The sequence below is a fragment of the Mytilus trossulus genome, chromosome 10 (assembly GCF_036588685.1).
Source record: "Mytilus trossulus isolate FHL-02 chromosome 10, PNRI_Mtr1.1.1.hap1, whole genome shotgun sequence".
Taxonomy (NCBI): Eukaryota; Metazoa; Mollusca; class Bivalvia; order Mytilida; family Mytilidae; genus Mytilus; species Mytilus trossulus.
Window position 1 is genome coordinate 5,481,365 of NC_086382.1, and position 13,978 is coordinate 5,495,342.

The 13,978-nt window shown below is 32.8% G+C and overlaps 2 protein-coding genes across 8 annotated transcripts in view; one reads left to right on the forward strand and one right to left on the reverse strand.

Annotated features, from left to right (window-relative positions):
• The window catches only part of LOC134686761 (uncharacterized), a 46,070-nt gene extending 45,368 nt beyond the window's left edge, over positions 1–702 (forward strand). For 4 of the 7 annotated variants that reach the window (XM_063546499.1, XM_063546496.1, XM_063546501.1 and 1 more), the window contains one exon: positions 424–702. In XM_063546499.1, the coding sequence (XP_063402569.1) occupies positions 424–522 (99 nt within the window). In that variant the 3' untranslated portion in view covers positions 523–702. The remainder of the gene's footprint in view (positions 1–423) is intronic. The other 3 variants (XM_063546500.1, XM_063546502.1, XM_063546497.1) reach the window with 2 other exon arrangements.
• Positions 703–6,910: 6,208 nt separating this feature from the next.
• Positions 6,911–13,035, reverse strand: LOC134686762 (para-nitrobenzyl esterase-like). The gene is made up of 4 exons (XM_063546504.1): positions 12,240–13,035; positions 11,373–11,691; positions 8,920–8,991; positions 6,911–8,325 (listed from the first exon to the last, which is right to left on the reverse strand). The coding sequence occupies exons 1-4, from the start codon at positions 12,861–12,863 to the stop codon at positions 7,727–7,729; spliced, it is 1,614 nt and encodes a 537-aa protein (XP_063402574.1). The 5' UTR covers positions 12,864–13,035; the 3' UTR covers positions 6,911–7,726.
• Between the last annotated feature and the right edge of the window lie 943 nt (positions 13,036–13,978).

Here is a 13,978-nt window from a genome sequence, read left to right on the forward strand (position 1 = left end):
TGAGATTTTATACTAGTGCACATTAAATTAATAGTCTTACAGAGTTATCTTTCTTTTATGTGCATGCCTTATATAGCTATTACAGTTCTTAGATAAGCAATTTTCAAATTTGAATGCTCAGAAGTTAATTGAAAATTTATCACAATCTTGTCTATCTCATTTTCATCTCAAGTTTTATGGTACTTTTAAATATATTCAAAATGAGATATATTTATTCTCTAGATTAAATGATGCAAAACAGAGCGACATCATTTTGATAACAAATTTTAATGTTTTGAAAATAAGTTAAGAACTGAATTATAATAAATTAAAAAAAATGTATTATGCTTGATTTTATGTACAGTCAATGTAATAAAGATGAATTTCATATTGAAAATATTTGCCTAAAATCATTATTTTAATCGAACATTCTTAATTTTACAGGCTGGAGGTTTCAGAGGTCACCATCCTATACAACATAAACGGAACTCGGCAGGACAGAGAAAAATGTCACCAACAATTCAGAATTTCCGGTTTTCTTGAGAAGAGGACATGGATGTCCTCAGTTGGTGAAGGATGTTTAGCTTTGTTGTTAGAATAGAATATTGCTTCAATTATTTATGGTGCAGATTTAATGGATTTCAATGTAGATGGCACTGGAAATTTTCACAGTGGTTCTACAGAATTAACGTTTTCATTAAAATCAGTGTATGAAGTTTTTCAGTCATCGCCCAGACATGGACAATTTTTAATGTATTAAAGAATTTGAAAACTCTAGGACCTGAGAATATATTACCACATTCCAGAAGAACATAAGAATATGTTACCACATTCCTGAAGAACATAAGAATATTTTACCACACTCCTGAAGGACATTAGAATATATTACCACATTCCTGAAGGAAATTATTCATGTATTTTAGGATTTCATGAAACACATGGAAAAAAAGTTGGCATAGACACAGAAATTTTGTTTTTCTAAATAAGAAGATTTATGAATCTCCAATAGAATACTAGATTTTCATGAAATCCAAGGGAAATAACTGTGATATAACAAGCTACTGTGATATATTGTTATAAAATGGAATCAATATAATTTTATACCATAATTCTTAGATGTATTAATTGATTGTATGTAATATTTAATGACAAACTAGAATTTGTAATATAAATGTAAAATTTTATTTATTATGAGCTGATTTATATAAAGATGCAGTATATTACTGGCTATTCATTTTAAAAGTGCTAATCACTGAGGAAATCCCATTTCTTTTATTTTTTGGAGGAGACTAGGCTAGAGGAGATAACCCATTGGATATTTTGTAATCCATAGACAGATACAAAAAGGGAGTTACTTCCCCTTCTTCAGAACTTTATGCAAAATAGGTAAAAACTATCCAAAAACCAGTCTTTTCCTTTTCATTAAGAATAGAATCCATACATATTGTTCACCCCTTTACTGAAATTGATTATACTTTACATTAAAAATATCTTATAATTTCACCTTTATTTTTAGTGTCAAATATTTCGATTGCTCTTTTAAAATTGATAATTTTTTGACTGCTTATCTTTCTCAATACTTTTTGTCATACAAATGGTTATGAAGAAATAAAGTTAAAACCCATTGATAATCATTATAACTCAAACAGATACAATAACTGGAGTCATGTTTTTGTAATAAGTTGATAAAATGTGTTTACATTTGTCAAAATTTAAAGGATGCCAGTTGCGTAGGTGTAAAACAGGACTTTGAGGTGCTCATTGTTAATTTGGCATTGTATTGTTTTAAAATAACATGGTGTAAATGTAAATTTATGACTATATTTAAATGGGTATTGTGTATTCTTGTTTATTAAAATCCATCCATTTATTTTTATGGGGAACATAAAAATATATACAATTATTGTTTTTTTTATTTTATAACATTTTAGTTTATATTTTTATTCCGTCCATTTACCAAATTTACAAGAATTTTTATTGGGTCACTCATTTATTGATTCTTTTTATTCAGTAAACATTCCAGCCATTTTACATTTGAATTTAATTTTTGCATATTTTTTTAAATCTAACATATACTTTAAAAATGTTTACAACTTATGTATAGAGTTAGTATCTTCCATGGGAATAGACTTTTAAACAATGCTCAGAATTTCTGAAAAAAAATGCCAAATTCCCCAATTCCTGTAAAACTAATGTGTCAGTTTTGCAAATGATATATTGAATCACAATGATTTCACAAAAAAGGCCATTATGTTCCTCTATATTTCCCTGCCTTCTGAGAAAGGGATGTTTCATTGTCATTTTATTCATTTATCATTTTATTCATTTATCCTTTTTATAAATAAGGCATTTTTTCACCATGACATAAACTTATTTATAAAGCTAGTCACTTCCTCTTAGAATATTATAATAGAAAATCTGTTACTGTATATAAATATTATTTAATATTTTATTTTTTTACATTTGTACTAAATTTGTGCATATTTCTATCAATCCATCAGTCATTTTCTATATTTTCACTGTTTAATTCATCATCACAACACTTTCCCTTGAATTTTATGTTTTTGGATTCATTTGAAAAAAAATTGAAATGATGTACGTGACAAATACTTTTCTTTTTGTTTGCAAGAATAATTCTTGAATTCATCATGAACAAAATAGAATTAATATTTCACCCACTTGCATTTATTTTTAGTTTTTGAAGACTTAATGCAAGATAGAAAATTGATATATATTTTAAACCATCAAATAAATTATTTAATTAACTGACTGGGAATTTTATAATTTTAAATTCAAAGACTTCTATTTGTTGCTCCAGTTTTTTGGGGCTTTCAACAAAAGTACGCTGATTTCAAGTATCATCAGATTTTTGCATTTTTATATTTTTAATTAATTATCTTTATTTTAATTAGGGATTTGTATGATGTTAAAATGGTTTCATTTCAATAATAGGGCAAAACTTGGTCTAATTTTCATATCTGTGAAGTTAGTTAAGTCTATGTTCCAATGTACTGCTTTCGAGAACAATTGTGCATATATTGGACCCTTTTTCTACGAAATACAAATCTTTAATACCAAAATGTAAATTGAATATTTTGGAGGTATATCAGTGTGCAGGTCTTAATTTTTCTTACCTAGCTCAAAAGTCGTATAAAACAGTATCAGTATGTGATTTTTATAATAAATCCTTAATATTTTGCCACTTTTAGTAATTAAGATTAAACTATAGATGAATTAAGACATGTCTTTGGTCAGGTCTTAAAATAATAATTATGTCTTTCTCTGAATTGATTAATAAAAGTTGATATAGATATATCAAGATGAAGAATTATTATAGAAGTGTTTTATTGTAAACAAATTACTATAGAGTGGAACATTTTTGTATAGAGGTTATGTTTTCCTAAATTTTTAATTGAATTTATATCAAACCATTGGTGGCCTTCGGCTGTTGTCTGCATAATGGTCGGGTTGTTGTCGCTTTGACACATTCCCCATTTCCTTTCTCAATTTTATGATATAAAAATTATAAGAATTGAATTGGGGAATGAGTCAAAAACATAACAGCATGACCAAAGTGAAGAAACAGACTTAAGGCCAACAGTGCCTTTATTTAGGTTGATAGAACTACCATAAGAATCAAGGATTATAAGCCCCAAAATACAATACAATGATATTTGGCTCTAGAAATTGCAAAGGAATAGGTCCGGTAAGGACCGATTTTGGCCTAAAATTTCAGGTTCATCTGACAAAAGATATTGACCACTTTTTAAACACTTATATATTTTGAGGCCAAAAAGGGCTCTTACTGGACCTACTTCTTTATATCCAGCAAAATTTTTCACTCTACTGTAATTTTGTAAAAGTTAATTATAGATGTTAATAAGATATCAGTGTATTATTGATAGTAGAAATTCATCTTTTTGTTAATTTTTATCCAGAATCAGTATTTTCAGGCTTTCTGTGTACGTCGATTGTTAGAATTTGACTTTGACTGAGGAGTTTTGCTTTACATGTTTATCAAAATATATATGTATGTTAAAATTGATGATGGGTATTATGTAAAAAAAAAATAATGCTGACTTTAATTATTTGTTAAAATTACGTAGATGGTTTATCTTTAAAAAATACTAGACACTTGGCCTTATGTGCCTTTTGTAATAAAAAAATATTGAATCTTATTTAATTGCTTTCATAAAATTGAGAATGGAAATGAGGAATGTGTTAAAGAGACAACAACCCAAACGTAGAAAAAAAAAAAAAAAAAAACAACAGTAGAAGGTCACCAACAGGTCTTCAATGTAGCGAAAAGTTCCTGCACCCGGAGGTGTCCTTCAGATGGCCCCTAAACAAATATATAAAATATATACTAGTATAGTACACTTTTATAGATATAGGAAGATGTGGTGTGAGTGCCAATGAGACAACTCTCCAAATAACAATTTATAAAAGTAAACCATGATAGGTAAATGTACAGCCTTCAACACGGAGCCTAGGCTCACACCGAACAACAAGCTATAAAGGGTCACAAAATAACTAGTGTAAAACCTTTAAAACGGGAAAAACAACAGTCTAATCTATATAAAAAACCTTGCAATTGACAGAGTGCAAGAGATCCTAGTTTTAACCCATGACAGATCAAACATCGAACTTGAAAATTGATATTTGTTTCTTCGCCACAAACCATTACAAACAAAAACTTGGTCAGCTTAAAGTCAAAAGTGTTCAAGTATGGATACACTTTTCCCAAAGACTGTTTCCTTGTGAACTAGCATTTTAAATTTCTAGCTTTGGGTGTTCTTCAGGTACAAAACAGGGTTTGTATGCATTCAGTTTGGCATGTTATTGTTCAGTTTGGCATAGTTTTGTTCTGATGTGCATGTGATATTTGCTTTTCGATTTTAAACAACAAACCATCATCATCATTTAGTACACTTTTTTAATATTCATTGAAACTGATGCTTCAATAATGTTTTGACCCTTGAATATGTAAGTCTAGCAAGACAGCTTGTTATGCACTCGCTGTAGCGGAGGGGCATTAAGTTTAACCGTTCTAAGTTCAAACGTCTTAAATTGGTTTCCATTCTTTAACTTTAGTTTGTCTCAACCAAATGGTATGAAACTTATACACAATGTTTATAACCACATAACACAGATCAAGTTCGAATTTAGTGGTACCACTTTTACCATCCTAGAGTGATTCCCCATTACAAAGGGAATAAAATTCTGAAATATTTGTTTTAGTTTTCTAACATTAAATAAGTTTGCTCCAACTTATTGTTATGAAACTTAGAAACAATGCTTATTACCACAAAACTCAAATCAAGAACAGATTGGGAAGCGTCACTTTTTCAATTCTTGAATAATATCCCTTTATAATGTTATATGCAGCAGAGGCATCGTCTGTGTCCCATGGACACATTCCCTTTTATTTGTTTTTCAATGACAACTTGAGAACCTTCCTTGGTATTGGGACCTTGACACTTCCTTGCATAGAATGACCAGAAAATTTGAGGTCAATCTTTTTACCATCCGGGTCACAGACACTGAAAATAGTCCCCAGTTATTGCAGTAGAGAGTTTTCCAGATGATGGTGACAAATAACTAAATAAACATTTGACGAGTTTGAATCTAATTTCATTGAGCGGTCATATGTCATGTGAGGAAGATACGTATGTATTAAGTAAGTAAGGAAGTATGAGGTTAACAGGTTCAAGATCAAGCTCATAGATCATAAGTTTCAGTAAAATAAGATCTACACCTAATAACCATCACCAAAACACAATTTTGTCTTGATACCATCTGTGTCCTTTGTTTGATATGGACATACACCAATGTGAGCGACACAGACTATTTAGAGCCTCTGGTTTTAAGGATCTACCAGATGTAGTAAACTCATTAGTCCAACTATTTTAAGCGGCAGACGACTGTTTGCTGTACAGGGAAATCGAAAACCAAAATGACCACAACAATCTACAAGAGGTACTTCTTCTATCTTCAATCTACTTCTAATCACTAGAAAAATAGGCAGACGACTGGGGTATGCGCTTCAACGCCAAACAAAGCTACATGCTAAGCCTGAAAAGTAAATGTCAACAGTTCTACAACCATTCACTCGAACAAGCGTCATCCAACACATATTTTGTGCTATAAATACAAGAAGATCTTAAATGGAAAGAACAATTAACAAATACATGCAGCAAAGCCAGTTCCACTCTAAGTCTCCTTAGGAGAAACCTACAACACTGACGTAGGGAATGGCGTAAAACAGCATAGATAACACTCGTAAGATATATTATGTAGTACAGGTCAATTATTTGGGACCCATACATGTATATCCAAAAAGACATCGACAAATTGGAATCCATACAAAAAAGAGTGCTAGATTTATTAGTAAATACTACAAATCAAGGGTTTTACACTAGTACTTTTTTGGGCCCTATATAACTTGCTGTTCGGTGTGAAGACCATACCTTGACCTATTATGGTCTACCTATATAAATTGTTATTTGGATGGAGAGTTGTCTCATTGGCACTTATACCACGTCTTCCTATATCTATAAAGAATGAAAAATGCTATCAGAACTTAAGCATCCGTCACTACAATCAAGATGTCAACAAAACAACGACTGATTTTCTTGATCAATGTGGTTGAGATGGAAGATACCAGCGCTCCCTCCGGACGACCGAATTAAATTTCATAGACCTAAACGACAAGTCAGAGCAACAACATAAATATCTGAGCATTGCATAATGTAATGTTTTTCTCTTGCTGTTTATGAAGTCTTAACGCTAAATCTATTGGATGTTTGATTTGTACTGATTGTTAATTTAATCTTTGATGCATGGTTTGTTTAATTAGTTATTACTGGCTTTGAACTAGCTGTCAGTAACTGCGAGTATTCTCAGATCTGTACCTAGTGTCATTTTTATTATTGGGATCTACAAGTACCCGACCACGTCCACTCTATGCTTTTTGAAGTATGTATTTATATTTGTGTCTACTAGTATCTAATGAGTTTATATAAAGAAGAAGATGTGGTTTGATTGTCAATGGGACAACTCTCCGCACGGAAATTAACTATAGGTCACTATACAGCCTTCAACATGAGCATCTCTATTTCTACTATAGAGAAAACATCAAACGAGTTAGTATTTGTTTTTAACCGACGGTTTATATTTACACTTTGAAACGACCCAAGATTTAAATTCTACCTGTAAGTGTACTACTAATTGTAGGTGTATGCCAGTTTCTAAAATTAAAAATGCATATAATACGCATCCATCGAAAAGATAGGTTTATAACTAAGGACTGGGAAACACAAATCCTGAATTCGAAGGTTAATGGTTTCTGCACCACTAGGTTTCTGCGCCACTAGGTTTCTGCACCAATAGTTTCTGCGCCGTTAAGTTTGATTGTCTAAATCAAATTATAACAAGAGAGCAACATGAACAATTGATTTTGAGGCACAACAGATATAAGAAGCGTTTATTATATAAATTTAAGCCATGGATAACAAATGCCGGTCTGGCAGGGAGTCGATCCTTCACTTCTGTTTTTTTAAGGTAATTTCTCTCTTCTTTTCTTTTCTTTCTTATTTCCCGACCATTATTCTGAATTCTTAATAGTTTATAAATAGCTTCACATTCTTTAAGCCGTTGGTCATGTTTTTTTACTTTTTTTAACCTATTTTTCATTCCCCCTCTTAAATAGAGACAATATTTATATAGGTCACAGGAATTGTTATGTTTAATTAATCCATGAATATGGAAGGAATCCGTTTTTTATCCAGAATGAACATTCCTGCTTGTGGTATCCCCCTGAAACGACTAAACCATCAGATAGTATGGCAGTTTTATCTGGAAACTCATCCCAGAGGCTTGTACTCGGCTTTCCTGTTTTGACAAAATTTATTATTTCTTTCCTTAAGGTGTCTGTTAACTGTTTGTCCTTTTTTGAAATTTTGTAATAATATCTTAAGGTGTTGAAAAAAGCAAATGCATCAATTCCATGTGCAGCATACTTTGCTTTAAATGGTACTCCGTAAAAATATGCTGGTTCCGTTGGAAAAGCTGTGACAATATATCTGTATACTGGTGCCTTGTAACTGGATCCTATAGCATGAGTCATCACATCTACAGGACAGGTAACACGGATATCTGTTCCCATGGTTGTGTATTGGTATTCAGGAGATATTACTCCCGTTGGATACATTCCAATTACCTGATCTGCGTTTATTGTAGGAAACGTATTCATTTTCTCTGATACCCTGTTAATATAATCATCCCATGTCCAATTCTCGATATCAGTATGCTTCGGAGAGTAATCCAGTTCCTGAGCTGAACTACCTAAACAAAACAGAAACAACAAAAATCAACATAGGCATATGATCGGAACTAAGGCAGCAACCATTTGATTTTCGGGGGGGGGGGGGGGGGGACAATGGATATATTTGGGAAAAAAAGTTTGTTTCCAGTTTTTGGAGAAAAAAAATAATTTGTTTTTGATTCCGAGAAAGGCGGAAAAAAAAGTTTGTCCAGAAAAAAAATCCATAGCCCCCCCAGAAAATCAAATGGTTGCTGCCTAATCAGGTACTACAGAATGATAAAAGACTTACAAAACTCTACAGTTTCAACATTTTTGAAACTTTTTAAGGTACAACACAATGCTTTGCAGTAAAATAAATTTCGTCAATATGAAGCACTTTATTGTTGATGGGTTCTCAAACATCCATACTGTGATTTGATTTTCTCAGTCCTGTTCTTTTATTTCTAGTCAAAGAACTTCTAATTGTCGAGGCAATAACTTTTAAAACAAACAGCAATTAAAGTGCTGTTTCTTTGCCTTTTTTTGTTTTTTTGCTCTGCATATACTGATTATGTGTCATGGATTATAATACCCTATATCTTTGTTTTCTCTATTATGATATAAATGTTTCATACCTATGATTACTGGAACATCATTCCCTTTTCCTTTTTTCCAAAGCTCAAAAGGCGAAGCTGGTAAAACTAAACCTGCAATGAGCATATACTGTATAATTACAAATGGAAAATGAATTGAAACCTAAATAGGAATTTGCTCTAGAATGAGTTACGCGTGCAAGGAATTTATTATACTATTACGATCATTACACGACCTAACGGACATTCTAGATTCATGTATTTGTCAACCCGTAATAAAATCTTCATGCCCGCGTCACACTGTCCCGATTTTTACGCCGATGGCAACACGATTATGGAAATTTTCAAAATCGGGACTGATCATATCCAGATCGGGCTATTCGTAGTGCCATCTTTAACCATCGTAGAACGATCGGCCACTTTTTCTAGCCTTCGGGGACAACTTCGGGAAGGGTTCTAAATTTTTTAACATGTTAAAAAATCCCCGAAGGTGCGTCCGATGTTGAGGGTTCGTATTGAGTTCGTATCACCATCCTCACCATCGTAATGTCACCGGGAATGCATCTTTGAACATCGTATTGCATTCGTGTTTCCATCGTTTCCATCGGGCAGTTTTGACATTACGATGTCTACACGAATGAATAACGAAGCTACCCGAAGGTCTTACGATGGCAACACGACTTCGTGAAGACCTCGTAATCCCGTCGTGTTGCCATCGAATAAAAGTACGAAGGCGACAAGACGGAACTACGACGGCAATAAATCCAGCTAAATGTAAGTTAATTTTCGCGCTAAAACACATTTAAAGTACCATGCGCGATATGCACTGGTCAGTCTAATACGACAGTTAAGAAAGACGTTCACAAAACATGGAGCTCATATCATATAATTCTATGAGAACAAGAAAGGCGACAGCGTTGTTTCTATTAATTCAAATGGAACAAGAAGAGCAGCTATTACAGGCTATGGATTTACTTTTACAAGTAAAATATTATTTTTTGTCAATTTTTCATATCAAGTAACATAATGAAAATCATAAACGCGCCTCGTACACCAACACTGCAGGTACACGTATATAGGGAAACCAACTTTTTCTTCATTATTCTGATTTTTTTATGTATCGTCTGAGTTATTGTCACACGAATGTTTACTCCATAACCATTTTGTTTTCTATATGTGATATTTTGCCGCATTTATTGCTTTCCCCACATCCTTTCTTTTGTCTATATTATTATGATATTCTCCTGGAAAGAGCTCTTTTTGAATAAAAGGGATCAACGAATTGTGATTTTTGAAAGTCCCCACTTCTGACCTTCTGACCTTTGATCACAATTTTCGAAGTTTGCATCAACGACAGACTTTAATCGAAAGCAATTATGTTTTATCTTCAAATCAATACCTATCAGCCGTGAACTATGTCGGGTTGTTAAATTTTTGCGCATCTTTAAATTTCATCGTTCTTAATGTACCGGGAAAACTGATTGGAATCCATGAGGGTATGGATGGGGGGGTCTGTTATTCTGTAAACACTTAATTTTCACCCCATTTTTCTCTAATCTTTAAAAAAATAACCCCTTTTTTCTCTAATCTTCCAAAAATTAACCCTTTTATTCTCTAATCTTCTATTTTTTGGCTCATTATTCTCTAATCTTCATTTTTTAAGGGCATTATTCTTTAATCATTTAACCCCATCCAAACCCTCATCCATAGGAGTGTCATTTTCTGTGTACTTTTAATCCAGGTCAATGTCCTTATTTATGTCCGATACTCATCTCATAACTTATTTTGAACTAAAACTTTAATAGGTCTCGTGATGAAATATATACATCGAATTATAATTTAGTAAATACACACGACGCCAGATAATATTGGTTATTATTTGAATGTAGGTACAATTAATTGAATTAATATGCCTCGACTCCAATCTTAATTGACTGGGATTTTCAGTTGTTTGTGAGAGAACATCGGCTTTTTCCTCCAACAAAATATGACCACCACCCATAATTCTAACACATGCAGCATATGCCGTTGCGGTATAGAATCTACCCCGAAATACAAGATAAACATACCAGGAAGCATCCAAAAGCATAAGTCGAAAATACACTAAAAAAGCCATAACAAAAAAAGAGCGTACAGCTAACAAAACACAGCAGAGAACACTGAAAAATGCCACCAAAAAGCAAATCTAAGACATCTAACAAAGGAGATATCATGTGCTCCGGAATGGTAAGCAGATCCGGTTCTGGTTATAGCATGTTCAACCGTCAAGTACTCCTGCTGCAATGTGTGAGGCTACACTTCATTCACTACCTTGCTGAATTTCTTCATTGGTCTTTTGAATGATTTATGCATTCAGGGATATTTTGTTTATATTTAAGTGTTTCGTAGAAGTTGAGCGCTTGCTATAATAAGACAACTTTAACTTAACATTACATAAATAATTAAAAAGCTGTTAATAAAAAAAAAAGAAACCCCGAGTAAATAATTGTTCTTACCATCAACTACTGCAAGAGCACCAACAAATAGATTGTTAGTAGGTAAATCACCGAAATCATCCATAGCCCAGTATGGATAAACATCCCATGGAATGGCGTCCATAATATATTTGGCGGGAAGATTAATCAAACAATCTGCTCCTGCACATTTAGTATTCTCAAGAAATATCTTATTGTCGAATGCGGCCTCCTCGTACGTTTTATTCAATAAGGCAGATCCACTCATCATCCAAACTCTATGGAAAAGACCAGTTGTCATTGGCGAAGCCATTAAAACCATTATGCTTGTAGCTCCAGAACTTTGCCCAAACAACGTCACCTGTAAAATTGTTCATCGTATAGTCGTTGAAATTATTTTGCTAATTGCTTTTAAACATTTTTAATGTCAAAAATAAATTTATAAGCCTTTTAATTCATCAAGCAGAATTCGAAACTTAACACAAACTAGTATGATTGCTTCAATCAAGTGCAGCATTATTTCATTTTCAATATTCTATGTGGAGTACAGTCAGATGAAGCATGTTAATCAAATACGAAGTACAGAAATGTACTATTTTGAGAGTTATCGTTCTTCATTTAGACAGGACAGACGAGGAGATGTGATTTTATGGTTTATTATACAAATTTCCAATAGAGACAAAAAGGACGAGGATACACAAAACTATATTGCACTATACCGCCTTCGAAAATGAACAAAAACCATACCGTATAGCATTTTAAACATAATAAATGGCAAAGAAAAGACAAAATTTAAAGCAATTCAAACGTTAAACAACCATTATTTTAAACATAACAATAAGAAAATTAGTGTAGACAGAAACAAACAAAAAAATCACTAGGAGACTTATTCTAATATATCCTACTTACCAGATTTGGATTACCTCCAAAACTCCTGATATTTTCTTTTACCCATCGTAACGACAATATCTGGTCCATGAAACCATAGTTTCCCGTTAAACGTAACGGAGTTGATAGAGTCATGAACCCAAAAGCATTTAATCTGTAGTTCATGCTAACATAAACCATATTTGTTGCCTCTGCAACTTCTTCAGATGGACTATAAGTAGGAAAATTTCCACTTAATTCTGTGAGAGAACCGCCATGAAACCAAACCATCACTGGCAAATTGGCATTCCTGTTTATTGTAGGCGTCCATACGTTCAAATACAAACAATCCTCGCTCCCAGAAATGCCAATGGGAGACGTTGGATCTCGTTGAACACACCAATTCCCAAACTCGGTTGCTTTGAGGATACCATCCCAACATGTGTTATCCCTTTTCGTTAATGGTACAGGTGGCTTCCATCGTAGACTGGATATTGGTGGTTTAGCATATGGAATTCCCTTAAATACATACGATGAGGTTTTTAGTCCTTCTATCGGCCCGCATGAAGTATGAACGAATGGTGCACTTTTCTGATTTCTAATGCAGGTTTGTACAGCAGAAATTGACAAAAGCAGGATACATAACGTGCACTGCTCATTTCTCATTGTAGCAATTTAATCACACACACGCAACAAACCTGTACTCACTATTGTACAGATTATCCAACTAATTTAGGTTAATTCCACAATTCCAAATTTGTTTGAAGCTTTTATTCATAAGCCAAAGTGCAAAGTTCATGAGTTATATAAGTTATTAACTTATGAATAATTATTGAACCAAATAGAGAAAAATAACATATCACGGATGTCAGATATTTATCTCTATACATAAATGTCGTTTTATGTTTTCCTATAATATGATTTTCCTTTTATCAAAAGTACCTTTATTATCCCCCTCAAATCATCAACATAAATTGACTTCATATATTTTTTACATATTCTGACGTTTTGGTATTATAACATATGGAACAGTTCACTCGGGTTGTAAACACTCTTTATTTCTGCATTGCCTATGTACACGGTAAAGTGCAATCAATATTATAATAACAAGATGTGGTATGCTTGACAATAAAACAACTATTTACCGAGACCAAATGGCGTAGAAGTTAACAACTTTAATTTAGGTCAACGGACGGGCTTAACCAGTGAGCAAATTTTTTATGTAAGATAATAAAAAAGTAGCTCTCGGCTCAAATGGCCAATATATATTTTTTATTTACCAAAGTTTGTTTTTTTAGCAAACAATAAAACCATTATTTTTACAATTTGTAAATGCTGATTGCTTCAAATTGCTATGTTGTAGTCAGGAACTCGAAACATGAATATCATTCTCACTCTCAGAGTTACACAATAATTATCAATTGTGATTGATACAAAGACAATTTTGCACTAAATCTATTGGATGTTAGATGTGTCCTAGGCCCGATTTTTTTCTACATCCGTACAATTTGCAGCCCTTTCCCCTTTTCTGGTTCCATTTTGCAAATGTGACAGGAAGTACTAAGAGTTATGGGACTTGTCCACTGGATAATATTTTGTCTAGTGGATAATTAACTAATCATTAACCAGGTTTTGAACAACAGAATTTAACCACTGGATAGTTCTCCACTGGATAAATAGTTTGCCAGTGGATAACTTTATCCAGCTTTTTGAACAACCGGGTCCAGATTGATATTTTAGTCTTTGATACATGATTTTTTTTCATAAGTTGTTATTAGCTT